Genomic DNA, 27,339 nt, shown 5'->3' with positions numbered 1-27,339 from the left:
AGTCGGGCAGGAGTGGGAGAAGGACGAAGGGCTGTAATGGGGAGGGATGGGGCACGGTCGGCTCCTGGCTTCTGGGCCAGAGAGTGTGTCGCTGGGCGGGGTCCCAGTTACCTGGCAGGGCTGCTGCAGCTCCAGCCACGTCCGTCCTGCAGGGCATCCACACCCCCTTCCCTGAGCTGGATGCCCCAGAGAGCTATTTCAGGCACCTGGTGGAGACATGACCCGTCTGGCCAGACCGACGCACGGCCACCACCCATGGCCTCCCCTGTGTGCCTCGGTGACTCACACCCACAGGACCAGAGAGGCACTGGGATCCCCTTAGAGGCCAGGAGCTGCCACAAGGAAATGCCCCTCCAGCCTTCACTTGGCTGCACCCCAGAGCGCTGAATAAATACCTTTGCAGGCTCCCAGAGGCATGAGGACCCCGGGTGTTCCCTGAGGACTGGGAGGCATGACTTGGTGGACTGGCTACCAGGGCCTGTCCTTCCATGATCCCGGGGCCCAGGCCTCTGCCCCCCAGCACCAAAGCCTGTCCCCATCTAGAAGAGGGCATTGGACTCGCTGCCCACCGCCCCTTCCGCCTTGCTCCCCTCCATCCTACTCTGGGAAGGCTCCAGGTCCTCACATCCCACGGCCACGGAGCCTTGGGGAACCTGCTGTCCCGGTCTGGAATGTGGAGCAAGCTCGGGTGACGGTTTCCGTGGACAGGGCAGATGGAGTGGCCGCGTCCCCTGCTCAGCTCCAAGCTCAGGTGACGGTTTCTGTGGACAGGGCAGATGAGGTGGCCGCGTCCCCTGCTCAGCTCCAAGCTCAGGTGACGGTTTCTGTGGACAGGGCAGATGAGGTGGCCGCGTCCCCTGCTCAGCTCCAAGCTCAGGTGACGGTTTCTGTGGACAGGGCAGACGAGGTGGCCGCGTCCCCTACTCAGCTCCAAGCTCCATCTGGGAGGTGACCACAGAGGGAGCAGGAATGTGACGCTGGACCGGCTGACATGCTGCAGGGACAGGACAGGTCCCAGGACCCATCCAAGGCCCAGTGACGGTTCTGTCCCAAGAGCCCACATCAATCGTCCCAGGACAGAGCCCTCCCCTGGCATGCGGGGCTGGGGCTGAGTGGTGGATGTGGTGGGGGGGTCCAGCTCTCATAACCCGAATCTCACCCCACGTGCCCAATCCCTGAAGCTCGGCCCCAACCCTCTCTGAAGTCCCATCAGCCTTGTGATGCCCGTGGACCAACGCCTCACCCCGTTCCTGATGGGGAGGGAGGCGGGGGGCCCAGCTCCCGGTGGATGGCAGAGCGTGGCACGGACCCGCAGCACCACCGCCTCGCCTCCCCACACCATTTCCAAAAAACAGAATCAGCACACAATCAAGAAATAAAATCATCACTGCCCGCTTCAGATGGAAATTCCCTTTTACCCCCCAATTTTCTGGTGGCTGGAAAGTAAGTTTTACAAATGTCTTTCTGTAAAGGACTTGGTTTGGGTGACGGTTTTTTGTCTTTTTTTTTTTTTTTTTTTTTTGAGACGGAGTCTCGCTGTGTCGCCCAGGCTGGACTGCGGTGGCGCGATCTCGGCTCACTGCAAGCTCCGCCTTCCGGGTTCACGTCATTCTCCCGCGTCAGCCTCCCGGGTAGCTGGGACTACAGGCGCCCGCCACCACGCCTGGATAATTTTTTGTAATTTTAGTAGAGACGGGGTTTCACCGTGTTAGCCAGGACGGTCCCTCTGTTCATAGAAAAGTCTAGAGCTGCCTTCTGTGAACAGGCGTCCTGCCCCCGGGCGCCCAGGGCAGGTATTTCTGCATGAAATACGTCCGGCGGCAAGGCGTCGCTCTGAAGCAAAAATGCAGGCAGTAAATTCTGAGGAGGGATTTGTTTAACCTGTCACCTTGCGGCAAAGTGTGGCGCTGCCTGTTCTGATGTACTCTCCCATGTTTTTATAACACTCGGCTCGGCCGCCGTGGGTGCTGGAAGAAAACCTGCCAATCGGGCCCTGTGGGGCGGGTTCACTCCTCTCCGGACAGAAGGAGCACCGAGTCCTCCTGGGTCTACACCGCACATCCCTCCGCCCATTTTCCCATTCACTCACTTGTTCACACCCACCTCCCTCGCTAGCCTTGCGGGGGTTGCTGGACAGGACCCCAAAAGCTGGCTCCCAGCCCCTTCCCCAGCATGCCTGCCCTGACACGGCGAGGGGCTTGGTCACACGTCCAGCTCTGTCGCTCCAGACCCTGGGGGCACAGCTGAAGGAAGAAGAAGGAATCAGACACTTTACCACACTCCAAGCCACCCAGCCCCAGCACAGGAGGCCTGCACAGGGATTGAGCTCTCTGTCTCAGGAGGTAAGCAAGAAGAAGCTGAAGAGTCCTTGGGTTCGGGATGCTGTGGAGAGAGCCAGCTGGGCCAGGTGAACCTGGGGCCTCTCCAGGAACACCCCCATCTCTTCTTCCTCTGTACCCTCCCCCATATCCACCCCCTCCCCAATTTTTTTTTTTTTTTTTTGAGATAGGGTCTCACCCTGTTGCCCAGGCTGGAGGGCAGTGGCGTGATCTCCGCTTACTGCAGCCTCTGCCTCCTGGGCCCCAGCGAACCTCCTACCTCAGCCTCTGATTAGCTGGGGCTACAGGTACACACCACCACGCCTGGCTAATTGCTGTATTTTTTGTAGAGATGGGGTCTTGCCATGTTGCCTGGCTGGTCTTGAACTCCTGAGGTCAAGCAATTTCCCCCCCTCGGTTTCCCAAAGTGCTGGGATTATAGGCGTGAGCCACGGTGCCCAGCCCCCCTATCTTCTCACTCCCCCATCTTCACCTGCTCCCCTGCCTGAGTGTCTCTATGGATCCCCGGCTCCAGGGGTCTCTCTGGGCAGCCTCCTGGGGCACCCCACACGCTCCCCACACCATGGGCAAGGCTAGAGCCCTTTCCTGAATGAATATTGACCCAGGCCCAGGAGTGGGGCTGGAGCCAGGGCCAGGCTTGCCGGTCACTCCTGTGCCCGCCATGCTCTGGGCTCCGAGACGCGTGGGAAGGGTGGGCAATCGCCTGGGCCTCCTCACAGGGCGCTCATGCTCACCTTGGGAAAAATAACAGGTTTTCGTTTTGTTTTCTTTTTATTTTTCGTAACCACAAAACACTCATGGATGGTTCTGCGGGGGCAGGAAACCTCAGGACTGAGTGTTGTCAGGAAATTGAGCTCCCGGGGCCACACGCGGGGCTGGCGCAAGCCAGGGCGGAACGTTCTAGAAGGCTGCTCCATCAGTGCCACCCACTGCCCCGTGTGCTTCACGCCCAGGGGGTCCACACAGGCCAGCAGAGGGTCCTCGGGCCAGGTCAGTGGGCGACCTCAGGGGGAAGAGCCCTCCAGACCCCTGAGGAGCCCTTGGGCTGGTCCCTCTGTGCCTGCTGCGGCCCCTGCCTCCTCCTCTAAGGACATCAGCCTGTGGGGTCGCAGCCCCCCATGTCCCTCTTCCTCCAAGGACAGCAGCCTGTGGGGTTGCAGACCCCGTGTCCCTCTTCCTCCAAGGACAGCAGCCTATGGGGTCGCAGACCCTGTGTCCCTCTTCCTCCAAGGACAGCAGCCTGTGGGGTCGCAGCCCCCCATGTCCTTCTTCCTCCAAGGACAGCAGCCATGAGGGGTCGCGGCCGCCCATGTCCCTCTTCCTCCAAGGACAGCAGCCGTGAGGGGCTGTGGCAGCAGGTGGGGTCCAGCCGTGTGAGTGCAGGGTCTCTGGGTCTCTGGACCCCGCCCGGTTCCCCATTTGAAGCTCAGTCCCTGGACATGGCCACTCTGTGGGGATGCCAGGATGCCCCCCGAGGCCATGGCCAAGGTGCTAGAGGCTGGGGACCCCTCCTGTGGCCTGTATAGCTCCCTCTTACCCAGCACCCCCCTCCCCATCAGTCCATGCCAGCTGCAGGGAAGGCCCCCGGGTCTCTCAACCCAGCCCTGGCTCCAGGATCCCACCCCAGGGGCCCACCCTCCCATGGGACTTTCATTTTTCCAAACTTAGAGCCGCCCCCGGCCAGGGAGGGCCGAGCCTGCGTCCCCTGCTTGGCAGAGGAAACGTCTGCGCTTCAGGCCCGTCCCGTGAGCTGGACGAACACCGGCCCCTCGGCACTGCCCTCCGCCGTGGGAGGCCACTGTGGTCTTGAGGCTTCTGGGGAAAGGTCAGGCTTGTCTTTAAGCGACGTAATGCCAGCGGCCTGGATGCGTCACCCCCGAACATGAGTCATCTTGGCTGCTGGGAATCTTTCAATTCTTTGATTGAGGTGAGATCCACATAGCATAGAATTAGCCGTTCACAGCACGCGGTACCGTGGCATCCAGCAGAGCCGCAGTATCTTGTGGGCACCTCCCCCTGCCCCGCTTCTCGTTCCAGGGCAATTTCATCCGGTGTCCCTTGGCCGTCCCCCCAATCCAGCTCTCGCGTCTGCAGACCTCCCTTTCCGGCATTTCCGCAGGTGGAATCGTAGGTGGCCTCTCAGGCCTGGCTTCTTCCGTTCGGCATGTGTTGAGTCCGTCCCTGTGGTGGCTGAGCCGAGGCCTCCCCGCTTCGTGGCTCACATTCCACGGTAAGGATGAGTCATGTCCGTGGGTCCCTTCATCCGGGGATGGACCTTGGGGCTGCTTCAGTGGGGGCTGCTGTCGCTACCCACGCTCCGGGCCGCGTGTGTCCAAGTTCTTTCCGGCCTGCACAGGAGTGAGGTTGTGCAGGGGCACAGGTGTGGGTCCCTCCCCCCGGTGTCCACAGCTGACCCTGGAAATCTGTGACTCTGGTCTGGTTGGGAAGTGGTCTCTGCAGATGTAATTGAACAAAAGATCTTGCAGTGGGGTCGTCCTGGGTTATCTGGGTGGGGCCTAAATCCTGCGAGGGGTGTCCTCATATGAGCAGAGGAGAAGACAGACGTGCAGAGGAGACGGCAGCGTGAAGCCGGGACAGAGGTTGGAGTGATGTGGCCACAAGCCAAGGGGCACCTGGAGCCACCAGGAGCTGGGACAGGCGGAAAGGATCCTCCTCTGGAACCTCTGTGGGGAACGTGGCCCTGCCCAAGCCTCGGTCTCAGACTTTTGGCCTCCAGAGCTGTGAGACGACAGGTTTGTTTTCTAAACCACCCGGCTCATGGCACTTTACCCGGGCAGCCATGTGGCACTGCCACACACCCGCAGCCAGGCCCTCAGCTCCAGGCATCTGGAACCACCAACCTCACGGTAAATGCCGAGCTGAGGAGGCATCTCCAGGCCACCTGGGCCCCAGGTCTGGGGACCCTCAGCACTCCAGCCAGGTACTCTTAGCTGCCGTGCCCGGGGGCACTGAGGCAGGGCCCCACCCTGCTGAATTGGAGGGGCAGCACCTCCAGACCCGAAAGACCAGCGCCTGGGGAGCTGAAGAGGGGAGACCCACGGTCCACAGGTCTGCCTGGGACTCTCCTGGCTTTAGCCCTGAACGTCCCACAGCTTGGGGACCCCTGGGCCGAACCCCGACAGGCTGATCCTCAAGTGGACACTCCCCAACCTCCAGACTTCACTTTGCAGCCGCCATCTCTGCCCCTCACACCCAGCAGTTTTTCCTGGAGGCGCCACTGGGCAGCCTGCGCGTCAGAGCCAAGGATGCCATGGCCAACAGTGGTTCGGATTTCACAGACTTTAGACAGCTGCAGGTGTCAGGGTCCTGGGGGCCTTTCCCGGCCACCCCCGCGAATGGAGCCATCAGCTCCCTCTCCCCAGTGATGGAGACAGCACTGCTGTCCTTCCTTGTAGGCCGGGAGCAGCCCCTGCCGTGTGACGAGCTAGGATGTGTGTCCTCACCTGTGAAACTTGCTCTGCACGGCCTGGTCTTCAGGACAGGAGCAGCCCAGGTGGGCTGAGTGAGGAGCCCACGGCCCGCAGCCGCTGCGCAGAGCCAGGGGCACATGTTCCCTGCACCCCCACTCTGCTTGCCCTCCCACATTCCCAGCCCAGCTTCCTGCCGACTTTCCTGCTGGCATTCCGGGGAAAACTGAATCTCCTGGGGAGAAACTGCGTCTGTGTCCAAATGAGCTTTCCGAGTCCAGGTTCAAACACTTTGGGGAGCTCCAGGAGCAAAAATACCGTTTCGATTTTCCAAAGCAGGCCGAGATCCCCGAGTTTAACCCACATGGCCTGAGAAGCGAGGTTCCCACCCAGACCCGGGTCATCACCCAGCTGAGGCCACGGGGAGCGCACTGTGTACGCGGCATCACAGGCCTGGGGGCTTCTGACTGGAGGTCAGGGAACTGGGGTCCCCGTCCCAGGTCCCACGGCCAGCAGCACTCCTTCCTCCGGTCCCAGCTGGACAGCCAGCTGTCCGAGCCACTTGTCAAGGTCACTAAGAAACTTGGGCGGGAGAAGGAATTCATCCTAAACTTGGGAAACTTCCTGAGGTCGGGAGACACTGCACTCAGCGGCCTCGCCTCCCAACCGGCACTTCCCAGGGACGGGACGCAGCCCTCACAGGGGGCGGCAGGTGCAGCCTCAGCTCTCCAGCTGCCGGCCCCACCTCAGTCTTGTCTGAGGTTAAATCGAGTCCCGGCCCCATGCATCTTGATCTGGGGGCCCTGAGCCTGTGGGCACCATGGAGGGCCAGGGAAGCACCAGCAGCTGTCCCAAAGTGTGGGCACCGCCGGGGGGCATGGCCCCTGCTACCCTCCCAGGCCAGGCTCTCAGAAGCCCCAGGGAGCCCACGCTGCCCAGACCTACCTGGCCCCTGCCGGCTGGGCTGCCCCAGAAGAGCCTCCCTGCTCTTGGGAAGCCCTGAAGGTCCACAGAGCCCTACCCCACATCAGCCTCTGACCGCAGGTTCCAGCAGCTCGAGGGGACCTGTCCTGAGCTCAGCTCAGGGGCCAGGACATGAGTCTCCCACCCAGACTCTGGCCCAAATTCCAGCCTCCATCCACCCCTCAGGGGCTTCAAGCCGCTCAGCTGGTCACGGGGGCTGGTGAGCAGCTCCGTGTGCCTGGCGTGCGGCACCAGGGTCAGCTGTGACCTCACGGAGGAACAGCCTGGGGATGGGGAAACTGGGACCCACACAGTCCCACCCCTCACAGTGATAACTGATGGTGACCATGGCCTTGAAGGAGACCATCAGAGGGTTCCATCTGGGCCAGTTTAGGAGGGCTTCCAGGAGGAGGCAGCATGTGAGCCGAGAGTGAGAAGCATGGACAGGAGAGGCAGGTTCAGGGCTAAGGACACTCCAGGGCCCAGGAGAGTGGACACCACTCTCCCTCCTCCCAGGAAGAGAAATGTCCCCTTCAGGCAGCTACTTCTAGGGGCCCCTTCCTCCCCGTGCCAGAGGCAGACACGTGTTCCGACTCGGTTCCCATCCGGCCCCATGGGAATGCCCGTGCCGGCTTGCTCTGTGGAACCAGCTGGCTTTTCCTCTTTCCCCCTTCCTCTTTCTTTCTGAAATCTGGACGCAGTTTGCTGCACGGCCCCCCTCTTCAGTCCTGGCCAGGTGGTTCACCCTGGCTCCCATGCCGCCTGTCAGCTTCCTCCCTGCCTGCTTCCCCACCGGCACCAGCTGCCTGGGCCTCTGGGCCTTCCTGGTTCTTCCTTAGACAGAAGAACCCCCTTGGGCCTTGGAGAACCCCCACGCTCGGTGCACTCAGCCGTTTGTATAAATGGGCTGGGCAGGGGCCCTCGCGCTGCCGCTCACTGGGTTCCTTCTGTCCTGCACCTACCCAGGAGGCAGTCCCCAAATCTAGTTCATGGCTTCCAGCTGCTCCCACTGTGGGGCACCTGGTGTGTTCCCCCTGCCTGCTCCAGAGCTCCCAGGGCCTCCTGCAGGCCCTGAGGCCACCTACGCCCTTCCCTTTCCATCCGTGGGTTCTGCAAGGCTGGCATCACTGCAGGTGAGGACCTGCCAGGGGCGTGGCCTTGAACGCTGATCTGGAGTCTGAGCCCTGTCCAGGGGTTCTTGACATGGGCCCAGCACCGCCCTGGCACCCAGCAGCCTTCACGTGTCCCACGGGCCTGTCCAGCCGGCTCTGGGTGCCACCTGCCTGGTTCCAGCCACGGGCTCTTCTCCTGCTGTCTGTCCCACTGCCCTCTGACACGCCATGCAGGGGCCCCAGGGTGCCCATTTCCCAGACACAGTAACGGCATCTCAGCCAGCTCCTGGCAGGCCTGGCCTGAGCTAGCCGGCAGGGACCACCAGGAGCTGCCCCACCTGGGGTCCCTGCACCCCTCCGACTCCAAGCAGAGCTCCTTCTCCCACAGCATTTTCGGAGCTTAGGCTGGGGGATTGGGGGTGGGTTTAGCAGACGTGAGCTTCACAGATTTAAAATAAAGGAGGATTCGGGTGGGGACTGTCTGGGGGCTTCCTGCAAACTCGCCCCCGCGCAGGCTGTTTGGTAACCAAGGGCACCGCAGCAGTGAGGCAGGAGCAGTCCAGCGCCCACACGCCGGATCTGCCGCGCCCGCTGCCACCCCCAGCCCTCCGGCGAGCTCTCAGATGGGAGGAACAGGTGACAGGGAGCCCTCCCCAGGGAGCCGCGCCCCGAACCTCACAGGCGGCCATGTGGAGCGGGAGGCGGGGGTGGGGTGAGGCCTCCAGACCCCATGGAAGATTGAAATGTCATCTGTCTCATTTTCAAAGGAAGCTCAGCTGGTTCCGTCCCTGCCCTGCAAGAAGATGACTTTTCTGCCAGATGGGAGCGGACGCCCACCTCTGCCGCGCCAGCTTCTGTCTTCCTGCCGGTGACGGCACCGCAGCTCCCCTGACACCGTGTACATTCCTGAAGCGGTGAGGCCCGGGGACGGGGACGGCCTGTGACCTGCCTCCTTCCCTGGCGGGGAGCCAGGTGGGTATTTAATGAAAGGAAATGCTCCAGCCGGATGCTTCCTGCTCAGGTTGCCCAGCCTCCCTGCAGCTTCTGCCGCCGGCAACCTCCCGTGCTGGACACCGTGGAGGAGGCGGGCAGGCTCAGCACCCAGGGCCCCTGCGGGCACCGGCAGCTCTCAGAGGTGCCTGGTCCCTGGATGTGCTTGTAGGGCCCGGCCTGGGCAGCCATCTGTGCCTGTGGACCCTCCCTCAGGGGCCCAGGGAGAAGCAGGGGCTGCTCTGAGCCACAGACCCTCCTCTTTCCTAAGACGCCCGAGGACTCTTCCCCGAAGGGGCTGGTGTGGGGGCTGACAGGGCACGGGAGATGCTGCCCAGGCATGTCCAGAGGGGAGACAGAGCTCTGGGGTCTGCGCCCAAGAGCCTCCTCCCGTTCAGAGACACAGCACGCTCCTTTCTCCTCCCTGAGAGGGAGGAAGCCCCGTGCAGGGTGTGGGTGTGGCCCCGGGTGTGCTGCGGCCTTGGCAGGGCAGCAGACCCTGGACCCATCCCCACCACTGCTCTTCCTGGGCTTGGGCCCCAGTTGTGAGGGGGGACTGTGGGTAAATTACTAAGAAGTGGAGTCAGGGTCCCTCTTCTGTTAGATGGGGTGAAAACTCGCACCAGCCCATGAGCCCTCTGTGCCTTTGTTGAGATCAAGCTGGAAAAGGGCCGAGCACCCAGATGCCCTCCACATATCATCACTGTCACCGTCACGGCCTCCACTCCCTTCCTTTCCCCTCTGCCCCCCAGCCCTGACTCTGGGGTGTTCAGGGCCCCATTTCAGAACAGATGAGCACCAAAGCCCTGACAGAGGCTGTCTCCTCTTTCTCACAGAATCTTCTTCCCCTGCCAAGACATCCCTGGTACTTAGAGAGATGAGAAACTCACCGTGCAGGGGAATCGGGCAGCTGCGAGCCGCCTCGCCTCCTCCCTTCCTCTTCACTCCTGCAGGTGCCCCCATGAAGCCTCAGAAAGTAACTATGACTGCCCTCATGGCAGTTCACCTGTTTTGGGGTATTTTATTCACATGTGCAGAGTAGAGAGGAACATTCTAGAATGTGAAGACTTTAGAACCTGGACCCTGGGTTCTGGAGAGAAGCTGGCCTGATTTTTAGCTGGAAGCTGGGGGGATACACCCACAACTCAGTGGGAGGAACCCCAGCCGCTTTGGAGACCTGGCTTTCCAGTGGGTCTGCATAGCTCTGAATTGATTTTGGAAGAAACTGCCCTGAACTGTTTTTCTCACTGCCCTGTCTGGGAAAAAAAAAAAAAAATCACCTTGTAACTTTATGCAAATGAGCCACCTTGCATGCTTCTTTGCAGGAGGAGCTCAGCATGCCTGCCTGGTTCCTCCTTATTACTGAGCTGGATCTCAGAGTGGGAAAAGACCGTAGTTTATCTACCCACTCTTGAGGGGTGTGTGAAAAGTTCCCTGTTTGAGATCTACAAAGAACCTTCTCTCCTGGTGAACACAAGCATGCACTTCACCTGGGTGGACTTCTGGCAGCAGAATTGCTGGGTCGTAGGTCACTGGCATGCCAGCTCTAGGTGGGACCACAAACCATCTTTGGAGTGGTTGTGCAATACAAGCTTCGACAGGAGGTTGAGGCTCTACTTGCCCATGCCCTCACCAGGACTGGATGTCTTCCCTCTGAACTTCAGCCATCCTCGTGGGTGCTGCATCTTTTAGAGAAATGAGCTTGACACACACTTCTACCACATCTCAATAACTCAAGGTCGCAGTCGTTAGCATTAACCACAGTCCTAATGATATACTCAAGCTGAGCAGTCAGGTCTCCCATGTCATGCACTCAGGGACCCCCTGCTTAGCAATGACTCCACCTGCACAGAACTCACAATAGCTGCCAGATGACAGATCGGAGCTGCCTGGGGCTCCTGAGGTCTCTTCCATGCTTACCTCCCTGTTGGCTACCCCTTTGCCCTTCCTGCCAGTGGGTCTCCTGTAGAAACTGCTCTCACCACTGGAGCAATTTAAAGAGAGCAATGATGACCCTGAGCTTCCTGTTGCTGCCCAGCCTGTTTTCGTTACCACTGAACCTTCCTTTGGTTCAATGCTCTGTTCAATGCTCTGAAATATCTCAGAGACTTGACTCTGTTCTATCTGGAGCAAACATTCCCTGTTTCACCTTCATTCATTCATTCACTCATTCACTTATGTGTTCAATCAGCAAATACTCATTGAGTATCTAGTCTGTGTTCAGGATAATTTAGGTTGTGGGTGAAGGCCAGGGACAGTCATGGCTCCAAGCTTGTTTTTTTTTTTTTTTTGAGACGGAGTCTTGCTCTGTAGCCCGGGCTGGACTGCAGTGGCCGGATCTCAGCTCACTGCAAGCTCCGCCTCCCGGGTTTACGCCATTCTCCTGCCTCAGCCTCCGGAGTAGCTGGGACTACAGGCGCCCGCCACCTCGCCCGGCTAGTTTTTTGTATTTTTAGTAGAGACGGGGTTTCACCGTGTTAGCCAGGATGGTCTCGATCTCCTGACCTCGTGATCCGCCCGTCTCGGCCTCCCAAAGTGCTGGGATTACAGGCTTGAGCCACCGCGCCCGGCCAGCTCCAAGCTTGTTGAGCTCGTAAGGCCACCTAGGGACACATGGCTCATGTTCCACCCCCACTCCACACCACATCCACACTACAAAGCATGTTCTTCTCCACAGATGGGCATGGGCAGTGGGGAACCTTCCATACCTGCCCACTAGATGATCACCCATCCTGGTTCTCCCAGGACTGAGGGGCTTCCCAGAACATGGGACTTTCAGTGCAAAAACTGGAAACGTCCAGACAAACCAGGATGAGTTCGGCACCCTACTGCTCACCGAGTCCTGGGACCCACAGCTGTGAGAGGGCTGTATATGGAACCAGTGGTTCTGCCTGCCTCAGGCATGTCTCAGACCTGTCCCAGGTGTCTCCTAAGCACTACCACTCACTCAGGTTCAGAGAGAAAAGAGCAAGATGGAGCCATCCAGGTAGGATCCTTTAGACTGAGTGAAGAAATGAAGGATGATGATATCTAACTGAGTGAGAGATGAGCTGCTCAAAGACAAGACTCAGTGGAAACTCTATCCTGGTGAACACAAGACTCACCAGAACCCTGCTCAAGACTCAGTGGAAACATCTCAAGGGCCCCACTTCCTCAGAAAGCCTCCACTGACCACAGGGCAGGTTGGGTCCCTGTGCTGGTTCTCATGGTCCCCTGTACTTGTCCTGTTTTGCCCTTTCCTGATGTATTGATGGAGCTCAGAGCTGAGTGTATCTCCTTCTCCTTTAAAGCTCAGCACCTACTACATAACAGTCAAGGAAGGAAGGAAGGAAGGAGTGAATGGGTAGGTGGGTGGGTGGATGAATGGATGGATGAATGGGTGGGTGGGAGAGTGGATGGATGTGTGGTTGTGGTGGATAAATAAATGGATGAATGGGTGGGTGGGTGGATAAATGAATGGGTGGATGGGTGAGGGGGTGGTAGTTGGATGGATGGGCAGGTTGGTGGTGGGTTGATGAATGGGTGGATGAGTGGATTGATGGGTGGGTGAGTGGGTAGACGGGTGGGTGCATGGATAGATGAGTAGGTGGATGGATGGGTGGATGGATGGATGGATGGATAAATGGGTGGGTGGATGGGTGGGTGGGTAGGTGGGGATGAATGGGTGGGTGAGTGGATGGATGGGTGGGTGGATGGATGGGGGGGTGGATGGGTGAGTGGGTGGATGGGTGGGTGGATGGACGGGTGGGTGGGTGAGTGAGTGTGTAAATGGGTGGGTGCATGGATGGATGGATGAGTAAATGGGTGGGTGAGTGGATGGATGGGGCAGTGGATGGGTGAGTGGGTGGATGGACGGGTGCATGGATGGTTGGATGGGTGAGTGGATGGATGGGTGCGTGGGTGGGTGGGCGAGTGGGTAAATGAGTGAGTGCATGGATGGATGGATGGGTGAGTAAATGGGTGGGTGAGTGGATGGATGGGTGCGTGGATGGATGAGTGGGTAGATGGGTGGATGGATGGGTGAGTAATTGGATGGGTGAGTGGATGGATGGGTGTGTGGATGTGTGAGTGGGTGGATGGGTGGATGGGTGGATGGATGGGTGAGTAAATGGACGGGTGAGTGGGTGGATGGGTGGATGGATGGGTGAGTAAATGGACGGGTGAGTGGATGGATGGATGGAAGGGTGAGTAATTGGATGGGTGAGTGGATGGATAGGTGGATGGGTGAGTAATTGGATGGGTGAGTGGATACATGGATGGATGGGTGAGTGGATGGATGGATGGATGGGTGAGTAATTGGATGGGTGAGTGAATGGATAGGTGGATGGGTGAATAATTCGATGGGTGAGTGGATGGATGGGTGAGTGGGTGGATGGGTGGATGGATGGGTGAGTGGGTGGATGGATGGGTGAGTGGGTGGATGGGTGAGTGGGTGGATGGGTGGATGGACGGGTGAGTGGGTGGATGAGTGGATGGATGGGTGAGTAAATGGATAGGTGAGTGGATGGATGGGTGTGTGGATGTGTGAGTGGGTGGATGGGTAGATGGGTGAGTAATTGGATGGGTGAGTGGATGGATGGATGGATGGGTGAGTAATTGGATGGGTGAGTGGATGGATGGATGGATGGGTGAGTAATTGGATGGGTGAGTGAATGGATAGGTGGATGGGTGAATAATTCGATGGGTGAGTGGATGGATGGGTGGATGGATGGGTGAGTGGGTGGATGGGTGGATGGACGGGTGAGTGGGTGGATGGGTGGATGGACGGGTGAGTGGGTGGATGGGTGGATGGACGGGTGAGTGGGTGGATGGGTGGATGGGTGGATGGACGGGTGAGTGGGTGGATGGGTGGATGGATGGGTGAGTGGGTGGATGAGTGGATGGATGGGTGAGTAAATGGATAGGTGAGTGGATGGATGGGTGTGTGGATGTGTGAGTGGGTGGATGGGTGGATGGGTGGAGGATGGGAGGTGGGTGGATGGGCGGTTGGGTGGATGGGCAGGTGTACGGAGTATTTGCCACCATTGTCCAGCAGGCAGACTTTGCTGATCATAGGTAGGTGTGAGTCCTGTCCCCGTGGCTCAGTGACAGCTTCAGGTGACGTGTGCTGAGCGGCTGTTTCTAACCAAACCCCGTGCTAAGCACCTCACCCACCAGCATCCTGTGTTCCCGAGCACTGTTGCTAGGGAGTTGGGCACCATTCTCCGCATTTTGCAGATGGGCTACTGAGGCCAGAGAGGCCAGCAGCTTGTCTACGGCCGTACACACCAGTTTTCGGGGAGCTGAGTGTCTCCTTTCTCTGTCTGAACCCCTAGACACAGGATGCCACACCTCAGGATGAATTTTGACCCTTCCTTGACACCCTTTTTCCTCTCAGGGGAAAAGGTACAAGATGTGGGTTTCTAGAGCCAGTCCTCCAGACCCTCTAATCACCTCTGTCTACGCCATCCTTTTTTTTTTTTCCGAGGTGGACTCTCACTCTGTCACCCAGGCTGGAGTGCAGTGGTGCGACCTTGGCTCACTGCAACCTCTGCCTCCTGGGCTCAAGCGATTCTTCTGTCTCAGCCTCCCGAGTAGCTGGGCTTACAGGCACCCGCCACCACGCCCGGCTAATTTTTGTATTTTTAGTAGAGACGGGGTTTCACCGTGTTAGCCAGGATGGTCTTGACCTCCTGACCTCGTAATCTGCCCGCCTCGGTGCTGGGATTACAGGTGTGAGCCACCATGCCTGGTCTGTCCACCCCTTCCTTTAGCAAACAAATCCCTGGGTGACCACAGTGACCCCAGAAATTGGAAGAGGGCAGAGATCCCCATCTTTGGAGGTGATGTGGAGGGTGTCCAGGCCCACCTTCGTCTCACAGGCACATGCCCTGTCAGAGGCTGAGTGTCAGGAGCGATAGTGACACTGTCCCGTGGTGTCCCGATGTCCAGCAGTGCCCGCAGGATGCTCAGAACCCAGAAACAGGACCAGCCTCTGCTCTGCGTGGAGCCCACCCATCTCAGCCCCCTCTACCCAGGGACCCCCAGGCCCCTGCCCGCATGCAGAACTGTCCTCTGGGCATAGCAGCCCCCTCCCCATGAGGGTCATGCAGGCCCAGGACTCGCATCCAGCAGCTCCTGGACATGGCCTTGCTGCCTGGCCAGGGCTCAAGTCCGTGAACAGAGAATAGCACGTGTGATCTGCTCTCTCATCTGTCTCTTGGGGTTGCCCGTGTCCCTCTCCAGGACCTCAGTGCCAATTGCAGGAAAGGATGTTGGCACGGCCCCCGGTGGACAGGCCAGCCACATTAGGGGCTGCTGCACGGCAGAGCCCACAGCGTGAATGTCACCTGCTTTTTACACTCAGCCTAGGAAGGGCTGTTGACTGGAGGCTGACATACCCAGTGAGGCCTCTGACATCCCTATCACCCTCTAGGGTGGGAGAGGCCCATCTTCCAACCTGTCTGGGGCCTTTCCCCTCCCTACAGCCCAGCTTGGGAAACAAATGCTCCTTCCAGCAGCAGACAGCTGTAGAGCCAGGATTCCAGGCAGCTTCTGAATCCAGCTCCCGGGCCACAGATCACAGGGCCAGGACGGGAGCCTCCCACACAGAAGCCAGGCAGCAGGAGCCCGGGTACGTTCCTCCACCAGCCTCTCCCTCCGCCCTCCCGGCTGGGCGGCTCTGTTCTGGATGCTTCCTGATCACAGGGAAGTCTGCAGACCCACGAGGAGCTTGAAGCCTCTGAGTGGGAGAACCGGGTCTGCGGGGGGGCTCGGGGGACCCTTCTTCCCGATGACGTCTGAGTCACCATGGTGGCAGCAGCTGACGCTGGCCCAGCCTGGCTCCGGGGAGGGCTTCTCCAGGTCCTTTGAGACTCCCCTCCCCTCTCCTCGCCTCTTCTCCCTCTCTTCCCCACACCCCTGCTGCCTGCAGTGTGCAGAGCTCCCCCACCACACCCCACCACCATGTCCGCTCCCACGCTGGGAAGTCAGGTCCAAAGGACAGAACAATCTGCCCAAGTCCCCTCCACGTCCGAACATTCACTGCCGTGTCTGGACCCAGAAATTCATACTCGGATTTTGTCCGGCATTCCCACTCCCCACCCTGATCAGAGAGGCAGGACCACAGGTCTGCCGGCCACAACAGCAGCGCCACAGGGCCCGGCACAGCAGCCTGCTGGTCGTGCATACAAAGCACCCAGCAGCCATTATCATTCCGGAGCCGGCCAGAGCCTCCCGGCTGCATCTCATCGGTCATTCAGCAGCCCGTAATGACTTGTCAGTTCCTTGCCCTGCCATTTTCTGTCTAATTAATTCTTTTATTGTGCACCGGATAAAGAAAGACAAAGGCCTCACCGGCAATAATGATTCATTAAAATGCAGCGCCTTCGCCCGTGCTCCTGGCCCAGCACCAACCCTGCTGCCCCGCCCCACTGTGGGCACAGCCGCCTGCGCCCCTTAACCCTTTGTGGAGTCTCCTGGGCTGGGTGCCCGGCCTTTGCCAGGGCCCTGGGGGAGCAGGAATTATGCAGCTGCCAGCTGCCCTGGGGGAGAAGCCCGGCCTGGGCCCGTCTGGGCGCTGCCAAGGAAGGGGGTCCTGGGCGTCTATGATTGTCCGTGGCAGACCTCAGTGGGCCTGGACCTGGGAATCCCGGACGGTCCCCTGGCTGGAGCAAGTCCCCCAGTCCTGGCCCTGGGCCCATGGGGAAGGCGGGGGCTGGGGAGGGTGGGGAGGAGCGTCTGCCACACACAGGGCCCAGGGTCCTGGGACAAGTCAGCTTGAGATTTGACCAACGAGAAGGGTAGGACCAGCGTGCTGGCCACAGCCACACCAAGCCCAGCTCAGTTAATCCCCGGGGCAGCTCAGCAGAGCTCTCATCGCCTCGGGGTCACGGGGGAAACTGAGGCATAGGAGGTCAACTGGCAAGCAGCCCATCCTGCCTTCCCGTGGGGTGGCTGTGTGGATGCCCCGGACACAGCAGGAGGCAGCAGGAGGGGCGCCCACTGGGTCTGAGTCCCGGGGCTGTGAGGCTGGGGAGGAGGCCGGCACTTCCTTCGCCAGTTTTACTTTGATTTTCTTGCTGCCAAACCCACCTTATTTTGCAGATAAGCAAAAGGGTCATCACGTGGCCCGAGGTGGTCGTAATACCACCAAGAGCACGACGGCCCGTCAGGCACCTGGAGGCACTGCTGGGGGAAGGCCCTGGTCTCACCAAGCTCCCCAGAGCTCCAGGGTCATTCCCATCGTGCCGGTGAGGAAGCCCAGGCCCCGGAGGAGGCCATCTGCCCCAGAGCTGGAAAGCAGCAGCAGAAGACACAGGGCTTGGCCCCACACTGCTCTGCTCCAGGACGGCCCACCCTCTCCCCGGAGGGCTCCTGCCACCCTGGGAGCTCCACAGCTCCCACAGCCCATCCTGGAGACACAGTCTATGCTTTCTCTAGAACACAGGGGACACCAGAATGAGAGGGGACGCTGGGGACGTTAGATGACGCCTCTGAACGCCAGATGGGAGGTGGAGGGACAGCCAGCTCCCCCTTCCCTTCCCTTCCCTCCCCTCCCCTCCCCTTCCTCCAGCTCTTGGAAATATTGGGGTTCCCAGGTGGTAGGCCCAGGTGGGTCCCTGCAGCTCCCAGGCAGCCGAGGGCCAGTGAGTAATCAGGAGGCCATAGCCCCCTTGTCTGCAGTGGCCTCAGGACTGGGCCAGCAGAGCCAGGCTGTGGGGAGCAGGGGTGGGGCCTCTGGTCCCAGGAGAGAGAAGCACATGTCATCGCTGGCAGGGCCTGGGCAGCAGGCGATCTGAGCCTCTGGCTTCCGTCACCTGTCTGAAGCCCCTGCAGTCCGGCAGGAAAGGTCCAGGCTGAGGCTTGGGTGCAGCCCTGGGTCCTGCAGGAAGGGCCCGGCTGAAGCTTGGGGGCAGTGCTGAGCTGCGTCTCTTTTCCTTAGGGGTGCTTCTTTGCCTGAGTCGCTGGGGGGCCACCCATCTCCATCTGGGGTCTACACTGTCCCTGAGGGATTCAAACCAAGTGCTGGCTTCGCTGCCTGAGACTGGGTCCTGCTGGCGCAGCTCTGCTGTGAGCCTGGTGGAATGTGCCCTGCGGCCGTCCACACAGCGGCCGTCCACACAGGTGTCCAGGGCTTGTCTGGAGTCTGGTGGTCATGACGTCACCACCAGGAAGCACGACCCCCAGGCCTCCAGCCACAGCCCCAGCAGGTCCAGAGCAGCTAGAGATGGGGTCAAGAAAGGTCCTCCGTCCTGGGCTGGGTAGGCAAGACTGGGGTCCAGACAGCAGGCCAGGACCCCGGGTCTATGACACCCGGTTTTCGATGGTCCTGGCTGTGGCCCAACAGCACAGCATACCGAGCGGGTCCCTGAATCTCACCGCCCAGGAGAGGTGGGCAAGTGGGACCTCAGGCCCCTCCCAGGCAGCTGCTGGGAGGACACAGACCATCTTGGGAGGGAGCAGCCACGCAGCTGTGAACTCACACCCACCCCGATAACCTGGTCCTAAGGCCGCTTCTGTCCCAGGAAGACCAGAGGGGCTTTTCCAGTCTCTCAGAATCCGGGGCGGATCACCAACGCCATTTCCCCTTTCGGGGCTGAACAGGGCCTTCTATTCAGCTGAGATCAGAGGCAAGGCTCTCTGGAGGGTGAGGACGTGGAACACGAGGAACTGTCCTGGCTGGCCTGCCCTGGGACGCAGCACTCGGGAGGACTGGGCGCAGGGAAGCTCGGGTTTGGGACGATGCCAGCTTGGAAACGTCGTTGTCAGCCTGGCGTTCTTGGAGGACTCGTCTTCAGCAAAACCCCCACCAGCCGGAGACCAGGGCAGAGCGGCCCGACCCCCGGGGCACCCACTCCGGCCGCCTCTTCCGTGCAGCATGAGGGGAGGGGGACCAGCACCTGGAGACTCCCAGGGCCAGCATCCAGTGCCGAAGGCAGAAGCCATAAGCCCTGCCAGACGGGGACCCATGGAGAGGAGGGATGGGAGGGGCAGGGACAAAGGGTGGTGCTGTGCAGGGGGAGGAGGTGTCCATGCGCCCCTCAGCTGGGCAGGGTGTGGACGCGCCAGGACAGGGTAGCACTCCCTGACCTTCACAAAACTCAAGATACTGGAAAACCCACAGGAACACACCTGGGACCCAGGCGCACCCAGGACAAGGACACGAGGTTTTCCTCCCCCAGGGCACACGCCAGTGAGACGCAGGGCCTGGGCCCCCAGGAGTTAACTTGCAGCAGCCCTGCCAAGTTCACACAAAACTGGCAGGGCCTCCCAGCCCTGGGAACCTGGCAAGCCCCAAAGCGCGTCCCAGGGCAGCCCAGGGGCAGAGCTGGCTTTGCCGGCTAGCCGGACGCTGGGTTCTCCCCAGCTGGTGTGTCAATGTGTGAGCTTTGAGGGACATGTGGGCCTGGACAGCCCTTGGCTGGACACAGGATGGGCTGGGCCGGTTCTGCGGAGACCATGGGTGTCTGTGAACCTGGCTCTCGGCACCCCTCTCCCAGCCTCCTCCTCGCCTGCGGGGCTTGGCACACCCCACCCCCCAGGAACCGTCATAAATCCGGACAGCCCCTCCCCCACTGCTCTTGGCAGGTCCTGGAACGGGATCCCCACTGTGGGGTGAGGGGCAGGGCGGCCAGGCAGGCGAGGAAATGGGGTGGGCGGCCCCCTACTCAGGCCACTCTGTTAAAATCGTAGATGCAGCTGCCTGTCGAATCTGGGTTCCTGTGAGCAGTGCATCCTCGAATTTGGGTTCCTGTGACCGAGATGCCTTGAGAAGCCGGGTCTCTGCACTCCGGGGGCAGCCCCCAGCCCCGAGATGCCCCCACACCAGCCTCGGGTGCCCGGGAGGCCTGGCAAAGGGACCGGCTGCCCCTCACTGGCTGTCACTCCCACAGCCATTTTCTCCCTAGAAACTTTCCTCCAACCAGACAGCTCTGCCAGCTCCTGCAGGGGCTGCTTTCATCCGCTCCCAGCCTGGCTCCCTGCCAAGGCCCGAAAGATGCCGTCGGCTTCCCGGCCTTGCACAGCCACCCAGAAACCAGCTCTGGGATTCGCCTGGGAGGAAAAACACAGCCCCGAATCGGGCCCATCTGGACCCATTTTGCCTACCAAGGAGGCCCTCCAGGAAAGACGACGAGGAGTTCACTTCCCAGAGGCCGCGACAGGATCCGCGAAGGACACAGGTGTTTCCATTCCGACTGAAGCCTGTTGACGCTTTGTGGCACGATGGGCTGCCCCTGCCGCTCGGGGTCCGGGTGGGCTTGCGGCTGCCCTCCTTGCCGCCCGGCGTGGAGGGCACTGGGGTAAGGCCAGCAGCCGTGTGAACGGGTGGCACGGCCTGATCCTGCCTCGGCGGGACACCTTCGCCCCAGGAGCCCCAGGCTCACATAAAGCGACACAAAAAATGCGGCCCACGTCCATAAAAAGCACTTTGTTTAATTTTATCAAATCGATCTGTACAAAAGTTAGCGTTGGTCAGAAAGCAGCGAAGGCAGCAGGCGAGTGAGGGTGCGTCCTCCGAACGCGGTGCCGAGGGAGACGCTGCATGAAACAGGTCTGCGGCGGCTCCCTGCCCCCACTCCCAGAGAAATAGAAGCAGAGACATTATTATTTTTTTTTTTCTACAAAAAGGTAGGAAAAGTAGAAAAAGTAAAAAGAAGCAACTTCTCGGGTGTATTTAAATTTACAAAGTTTAAAGGCACAAGTTTGCGTGAAGTAGGTGCTATCGTATGCTCTGTGCTCGGCACACGGGGAGCAGTGCAGGTAAATCAGGTATTACTCGTCTAGAACTAAGGCCCTAACGACGTTTAGTGGAGAAGGTTTAGTTTCACAGCTTGGTACGTGGCATTGGTGCCTGCGAGCCAAGATCACTTCTGAAGCTATCACTTCCCAGGAATTCCTGTGTCCTGTGTCCTACCACGTGGCACAGTCGTGGGCAGGGACCCAGGAATTCCTGTGTCCTGTGTCCTACCACGTGGCACAGTTGTGGGCAGGGACAGAGTCCTGCTTCCTAAACCCCAAACTGATACTGGGTGCTGGGCACCCTAACCTGATCAGAGATGCCACAAGGCAAGTCCCTTCTCCTCCCTCGGGTTTTCAGCTGCCAAGCTAGAGGCATGAGGGGTCCAGTCCTCCCAGGGACCTTGGGACCTCCGGGCCTTCCAGGGCGGCCTCCCAGAAGCTAAGCAATGTGATGCCGGCCAACAGCTGCAATCCCACCTCCTGCCTGCCCTCAAGGGAAGCCTCCCAGCTTCTGTTTTCTCTTAAATTCTACTCTTTGCCCAAATTACCTAATTAATTAAAGATAAAATAATACAGAATATAAATACATCTTCAACAGCTTTCAAAAGAAACACATTTAAGCTTCAAAAATAAAAATTATCAAAAACATAAAAATAAAAGAGAGACGTGTTAATCCCAGCCAGACCTTGCGTGGGCGCACTCTGCCAGCAAGGAGACGCCTCAGATCTGACAGGCGGGTCGCGGAGATGCTGGAGCAGACGCGTCCCAGAGGGTCTGCAGACAGACACCCTGGATCCCGGACAGCCCGTGCAGCTGTCGTCGAGGGAATGAGGCCGTGCGTGCAGGGGTTCTCAGCACCGAGGCCAGCCTGGACCTCAGGGCCTGGACCTCAGAGCGCCCTGCAAGGTCCCTGCCACCCCCTCCTTTGGTCCTTGGGCTGCGCTGCCGTTTCTCCTCTACCGAGATGCAAACCGAAGGTGGTGTTGCCGCCAGTCCTCACAGAAGAGGCACCAAATGGTGGCCCTTCTTTGCGGAATCATCCCGCCACCTCAAAAAGAGAGAGAGAAGGGAGAGAGAGCTCGTCCATTGGCGGAGGTGTGGCCATCTGGAGGCCGAGAGCCACGGGAGGCAAAAGCACATTTCCCTGCACACTTCAGCTGGCACTTGACGGAGCTCAGCCACCGCGGCCCGCCTGCCCTGGCCACGCACACTGGGAGGCCGTCCCTGCCAGGCCGGGACAAGGCTGCCCCCCAACGCCGGCGAGTCCCTCCCTGCAGCCGGGCCCTCAGGGCCTGGTCAGGGTGGTGTACACCGGCTGGTCCCAGTGACTGGTGGGGCTGTGGGAGGGCGGCAGGGCCAGGCTGTTGAGCAGGGGCGAGGCATAGGGCCGGCGCGGCGAGTGGAAGCAGGGGTACTGGTAGAGGCCGGGCGCGTAGCCGGGGTAGGCTCCGTAGTAGCTGGAGGCCTGCAGGTCGCCGTAGTCGCCCTGTGCGCCGGTGAAGGGGCCGGCGGGGGCGGCCGGGGCAGCGCTGGCCTGGCCGCTGCAGGAACCGTAGTCGGGCGAGCCTCGGGGCTGGTCGCCGTAGTGGCCGGGGCTCGGCTGCTCCGTCTTGATGTGCGGCCGCGGGGGACCTGTCTCGGTGGGCGACGCAGAAGCTGATGGGGCACCCTTGTGGGCCCACACGGGGGACGCCCCGGCGTGGAAGTAGGCGCCCCCATAGGCCTGGCCGGGCTCGGGTGGGGCGGGGCCGCCCAGGGGCAGGTACTGGTCGAACTCGTGGACGTCGAAGGCATCCATGGTGCCCATGACCTCGCTGCTGAGCTCCGAGATGTCCACGTTGCTGAAGTCGATGTTCTGGCGCCCGCTGTCCGCCGGCCGGCGTCCCTCCAGCTTCAGCTCCGGCTTGGCGCCCGCCTGCTGCAACTCCGTCTTGGGGGTGGTGGGTGGGGTGGGCGGCCCGTGGGTCTGCCCTGGGGACAGGAGAGCAGGCTTCAGGGATGAATGCCCCTTCTGTGGGGCGGGTGGGGCCGGCCAGGCTGGAAGGGGAGGGACACCCGCGCTAACTGCCAGGGGGGATCAACGGCTTTTTGTTTCTTTACATTTCCCAGAAATTCCAGCAAAGTCAGACCTAGACCTCACTCCTCGGCCGAGAAAATTCCATGAAGCGCTGTGCTATGGGAAGACCTGAGGCCCCTCCCAGAGACCAAGGTGGGGGGAAGAAGCCGACAGGCCCAGCCTGGCCAGAGCTGGCGTTTACAGGGCGCTAAGGGACCACACAGACCCTGTTCCTCCCAGGGCCAGCCAAGCACTCTGAGGCTGGCGGGCGTCAGCCAGCCTGACCGAGGCCCCGGCAGGACTCCACCCTGTCAGTCTGGCCCTGAAGCCGGGGCTGCTGAGCGCCGTGTGGGTAGCGGCTCGGTGTGGGAAGAGGAGCCCGCATTCGACTAAGTCCTGCTGCAAAAAACACCACCTCTCGGGGTCCCTGCCAAGCGAAGCTGTCAGCCCCTCAGCACTCGAGGCGGCTAAGCAGGTCCCTCGCGCACCAAAAACAGAGGTGGCTGGGGCCTTGGGAGCTTTTTCAGGGGACCCGGGGAAGGCCTGGTTTTCTCGAGGGCGCCTGCCCCCTCCACCATCATGCACCCATCTCAGCCAGAAACCCCACGGTGGCCTCCCCCACCAGGGACCCTCAGATATGCCGGGGGCCTGGAGCCCACCTGTGTGGTCGCCGTGGTGGTGCGTATCTCCAAGCCCTGCTTCGGTCTTGTACACAGCACCGCCGCCAGGGTGGGGTCCCAGCTCAGCACCCGAGTCCGAATCACTCTGGCCGGCCTTCGTGCTCTTCCTGCGCCGTGGCTGGTACTTGTAGTCGGGGTGGTCCTTCTTGTGCTGCACGCGAAGCCGCTCTGCCTCCTCCACGAAGGGCCGCTTCTCGCTCTCGCTCAGCAAGCTGCAGCACAGGGCAGAGGCAGGGATGGCCAGGGCGCCCACTGTGCCCTTGGCGTGGGCACACACCATGGGGGGACCGGCAGCAGAGGCCACGGCCAGGAGGCTTTGACCACGGAAACCCGCCTGCCGCAGGCTCCGGGGCCTCCCGTGGCACCAGGGAGCAAGCCCCTCTGGGAGAACCGGCTGGCGGGAGCCCGCGGCGCCTGTTTGGGGAGGTTGGTATGCTTATGACAGCCAAAGAACAAGGCCCACACCTCCCATCCTTCCTCCTTCTACTTCCCCCTATTCCGGGCCTGCTGTTCCCTCCCTCTGGGGCTTTCTAAGGGAGGCGGGGGAGGCGGGCAGGATCCAGCCGGCGGTGGACAAAAGCGAGGCTTCCCGGGAACAGTGCCGGCCTCCAGCGGGCAGCTGGGCTGCTGTCCCTCCATTCCCAGACACCCAGAAGCCCTGGCAGGGTCCAGGCGCCCGTCCTCACTGAGCCTCAGGACACATTCCCTGGGACTCTTTCGAGGCTCACCTCCAACCGCCTGTGCAGCAGGACTTGGGGGAGCAGGGGTCTGCAGTCTACAGTGCCCCATGGCTGCACCCTAGATACAGACAGAAGGCAGGAGGGGCAGATACGCAAGCTCCAAGCTCCCATCTTCCAAGTGAGGAGCAGGATACAGGAACCAGAGCCCCAAACCAAGAGAACCATTTTAAACTCAACACTTGGTGAGGACTGCCTGTCCTGAGCAACAAGTTCTTCACACTGCAGTCCCAATGTCTGGAAAACTGACCGGCTCCACCACGCCAAGGCGTGCACAGGCCGCATCCCATCATCTCCACTCCTGCCCTCCTTGCTTCGGACAGAGAGTGGCCCGGAGAGGGAGAAGCTACAGGGAAGGTACTCGCAGGCAAACCTGATGCCACCCACACGCCTGCCCCACTCCCTTCCCATGGGTGGTCCAGGAGCCGGAGGAGCTGAGCCCTTTCTAAGGCGGGCGCACCTCCAGAGAGCCGCATGCAGCTTGCGCTCGTGCCGGGTGGGCCTCCCGGGGCTGGGGCCACTGGCAGCAGCTGGAGGGTACCTCGAGGTGCCAGCCACGGCCCTCCTCAGGATGTTCCCCGCCAGGAGAACTGGCTCCAGAGCGCACCCGCCACGAGGGTGGATACCCCAGGCGCTGCCCTCCGCGGACCCCGACTCCCATACCTGGCGCTGGACCCCGGCTGGCCAGAGAGTGTTTTTCCACGGGGATCCGCCCTGACACCCGTCCTGGGTGCAGAGCCCAGAGCCTGCGTGTGGCCGCCACCTCCAGCCCCCGCTCACAGTCCGAGACCAGGGGCCGCCAGGGTCCCGAACCCCGCCCCCGGGGCGCCGGTACTCACCGCCACAGCTTGCCCAGCGTCTTGCTGAGCTCCGCATTGTGCAGGTGCGGGTACTGGTCGGCCAGCTTGCGGCGTGCCGCCTGCGCCCACACCATGAAAGCGTTCATGGGCCGCTTCACGTGCGGCTTGGCTTTGAGCGCGCCGCCACCGCCGCCGCGCACCGGCATGGGCACCAGGCTCCAGTCGTAGCCCTTGAGCACCTGCGACACGGCGTCGCGGATGCAGGCCGGGAAGCGCTCGTCCGCCGCCTCCGCCGCGTCGCCCCGGGCACCCCCCACCGCGCCCCCCGCGCGGCCCAGGCCCTCGGAGCCGGCGGGAGACGGTGGTGTGTCCGAGTCCGAGTCCTCCACGTGCGACATGGAGCTGGCGGTGCCGGACGGGCTGCAGGGCGGCTGGGAGCGGGCTTCGCTCATGTCCAGCATCGGGGCCGCGCGCGGAGGGACGCGCACCGGAGACGCGCACCGGGGCCGGCGCCCGGGGCTGCCCTGCGGCCGCTCCGGGACCCGAGGTCGCCGCGCGGTAGCCCCGACCCTCGCCCCTGCTGCCGCCGCTGCCGCCGCCGCCAAGGCTCGGTTCCCGCTCCGGGACCCGCAACAAGTTTCTTTAAGCGGCGGCCCCGCGGCCCCGCCCCGCGCCCGGCTGCCCATTGGCGGAGCGCGCCCCGATCCCCCCCGGAGGCGGAGCCCGGCCGCCCCCGCCCCCCCACCCATAAAGAAAGCTCCGCCGCTCTCGCCGCGCCCCCGCCCGCCCCGCCCGGCGCCGCACCACGTGGGCCCCACGCCTGGAGCTCCCCTCTCCGGAGCCCCGGGAAGGGAAGCAGGGCAGGGAGGCCGGGGGGCGGTCTCCGGCGCTCCTTCTCCTCTGCGGGCGCCGCGCGGTTCCCAGGAGTCCGCCCCCTGTCCCGAGGCTCAGCTAGGAAGCGGGTCATCGGGCCCCTCCCCCGACAAACACACACACACACTCACACTCACACACACACACACACTCAGCCCGTCTCGCACCCGAGGTCTCGCCCGCAGACCGGTGGCGCGGGGTCAGCTGCTGCCTGCGGTCCAGGACAGGGTCGGTTCCGCCGCGCAACGCCCGGGCCCAGCTCGTCCAGAGTCTGCGGGCAGCGCACGTCCAGGTAACGCGCGCCGAGGGGCCGCGGCTTGGAGCTGGGAGACCCCGGGCCGCCCTCCCCATACGGGTGCGAGCGTGGAGAGCGCGGGCGGGGGCGCGGTCCCGGGGGCCGGGCAGTTGGAGGGGCGGGAGTGCTGGGCGGGGCCTGCGCTGAACCCGGCGCTGAGTCCCTGGGGCCGCCGGGCGGATGGCGTGGCCGGACGCGGGGGCCCCGGGCCTTCCGGACGTGACCCAGGGCTCGGGGGCGGGGAGGCCTCTCCGGCGGGGCGGCCCTGGGTGGTCCGGCAGAGGCGGAGGCCGCTCCGAGCCTGCGAGCCCTGGGCGCCTGCGGAGGCGGGAGCGGGCGGGGTGTGCTGCCCTGGTGGGGACCGCGGGGTCGGAGAGGGGACACTGCCCTCCGAGGCGAGCGCCCAGCCGCGGCTCCGGGTCCCCTCCCAAGGCCGACCCCGCTAGGTGGCCTCGGCCCGGCCGTCCCGGCGGGTGGCTCGGATCCTTTCGACCAGCGCGCTGGAGATGACGGGGCTGCGCCATTTCGGGTCAGGCAGCCAACGCGGAACACGCGCGTCTCCGAGCTTGCGGCCCGCGAAACCCGGGTGACCGACCGCCCCGGTGCCCCTAAAGCGCCCACGCCCGGGCCGGTGGCCGCCGCAGCCCCTGAGCCACGCGGTCTCCCCGGCCCGGCCGGCAGAAGGAGCTGGTCCGTTACCAGAAAAGTCCAGATGCAAAGTCGGGGGTCGTGCTGCCGCTTCATGCCCGCGCACCGCACCCACCTGGGGCCGCCACCGACCGCGCAGGATTCGCCTCCTACCCCGACTCTGGCCTGGCCGAGAGCTGGTGCTCCCCGTCCGCAGACCCCGGGGCCGCTGTTGCTTTGCATTGGGAACAACCCAAGCCAGGCCCGGAGCTGAGGGGGCCAGGCCTTTGGAAGAACGGTTGACCTCCGGGCTGAAGAGCCAGGGCCGTGCCACCTGCTGGGAGGGGGGTCTCATCTCTGCAGCCCGCCTTGGCCAGGTCAGAGGATGCAGCTTTGGGGAGGCGGACTGCGCGCTGGGAGGCTCCGCGCATCGTATGGTGGGAAGCTGGTTGCCAGCTTGGCCTGCCCTCTCTTCTCTGCCCCACCGTCTCCCTTGGCTCTGGCACCTGCCTGGGAAGACCCACACCACCGTCTGCAGTGCACCTTCCCTCTGGAGGCCCTGCCTTCCGCCCGGGGTCCCGCATCCTTCTGTGGCCCTCAGAGAATCGCCTGGGGCGCTCACGGAACTCATCTGTTAGGCCTGGGATGCAGGCAGGCGGAAGTGGGGGTTTAAGTGGAGGCAGTGAGGGTGGGAGGCCCGGCCCAAACTGTGCCACCT

General features: G+C 62.0%; 1 protein-coding gene across 2 annotated transcripts; it reads right to left on the bottom strand.

The window, feature by feature from the left end:
• Positions 1 to 20,227: 20,227 nt before the first annotated feature.
• SOX8 (SRY-box transcription factor 8) lies at positions 20,228 to 25,547 on the bottom strand. 2 transcript variants are annotated; one of them, XR_012092882.1, is made up of 4 exons: positions 24,866 to 25,547; positions 23,269 to 23,501; positions 21,239 to 22,524; positions 20,228 to 20,389 (listed from the first exon to the last, which is right to left on the bottom strand). XR_012092882.1 is itself a non-coding variant. In XM_007980897.3 (3 exons), the coding sequence occupies exons 1-3, from the start codon at positions 25,510 to 25,512 to the stop codon at positions 21,839 to 21,841; spliced, it is 1,566 nt and encodes a 521-aa protein (XP_007979088.3). In that variant the 5' UTR covers positions 25,513 to 25,547; the 3' UTR covers positions 20,228 to 21,838. The 2 variants fall into 2 exon arrangements, 1 of the variants encoding a protein (XP_007979088.3); XM_007980897.3 differs by having other exon boundaries at positions 20,228 to 22,524.
• Between the last annotated feature and the right edge of the window lie 1,792 nt (positions 25,548 to 27,339).

The sequence above is a fragment of the Chlorocebus sabaeus genome, chromosome 5, assembly GCF_047675955.1.
Source record: "Chlorocebus sabaeus isolate Y175 chromosome 5, mChlSab1.0.hap1, whole genome shotgun sequence".
Taxonomy (NCBI): Eukaryota; Metazoa; Chordata; class Mammalia; order Primates; family Cercopithecidae; genus Chlorocebus; species Chlorocebus sabaeus.
The sequence above is the reverse complement of the archived record's forward strand: the minus strand, read 5'-3'. Positions and strand labels throughout refer to the sequence as shown.

What these genes read in the sequence shown, in the direction of transcription:
- SOX8 (XM_007980897.3), bottom strand. Translation starts at nt 25,512, where the DNA reads ATGGGCAGCCGGGCGCGGGGCGGGGCCGCGGGGCCGCCGCTTAAAGAA. An exon ending in ACGCTGGGCAAGCTGTGGCG is followed by an intron (nt 23,502 to 24,865) that starts GTGAGTACCGGC and finishes CCTGTGCTGCAG; the next exon opens with CTTGCTGAGCGAGAGCGAGA. An exon ending in CCACCACGGCGACCACACAG is followed by an intron (nt 22,525 to 23,268) that starts GTGGGCTCCAGG and finishes TCCTGTCCCCAG; the next exon opens with GGCAGACCCACGGGCCGCCC.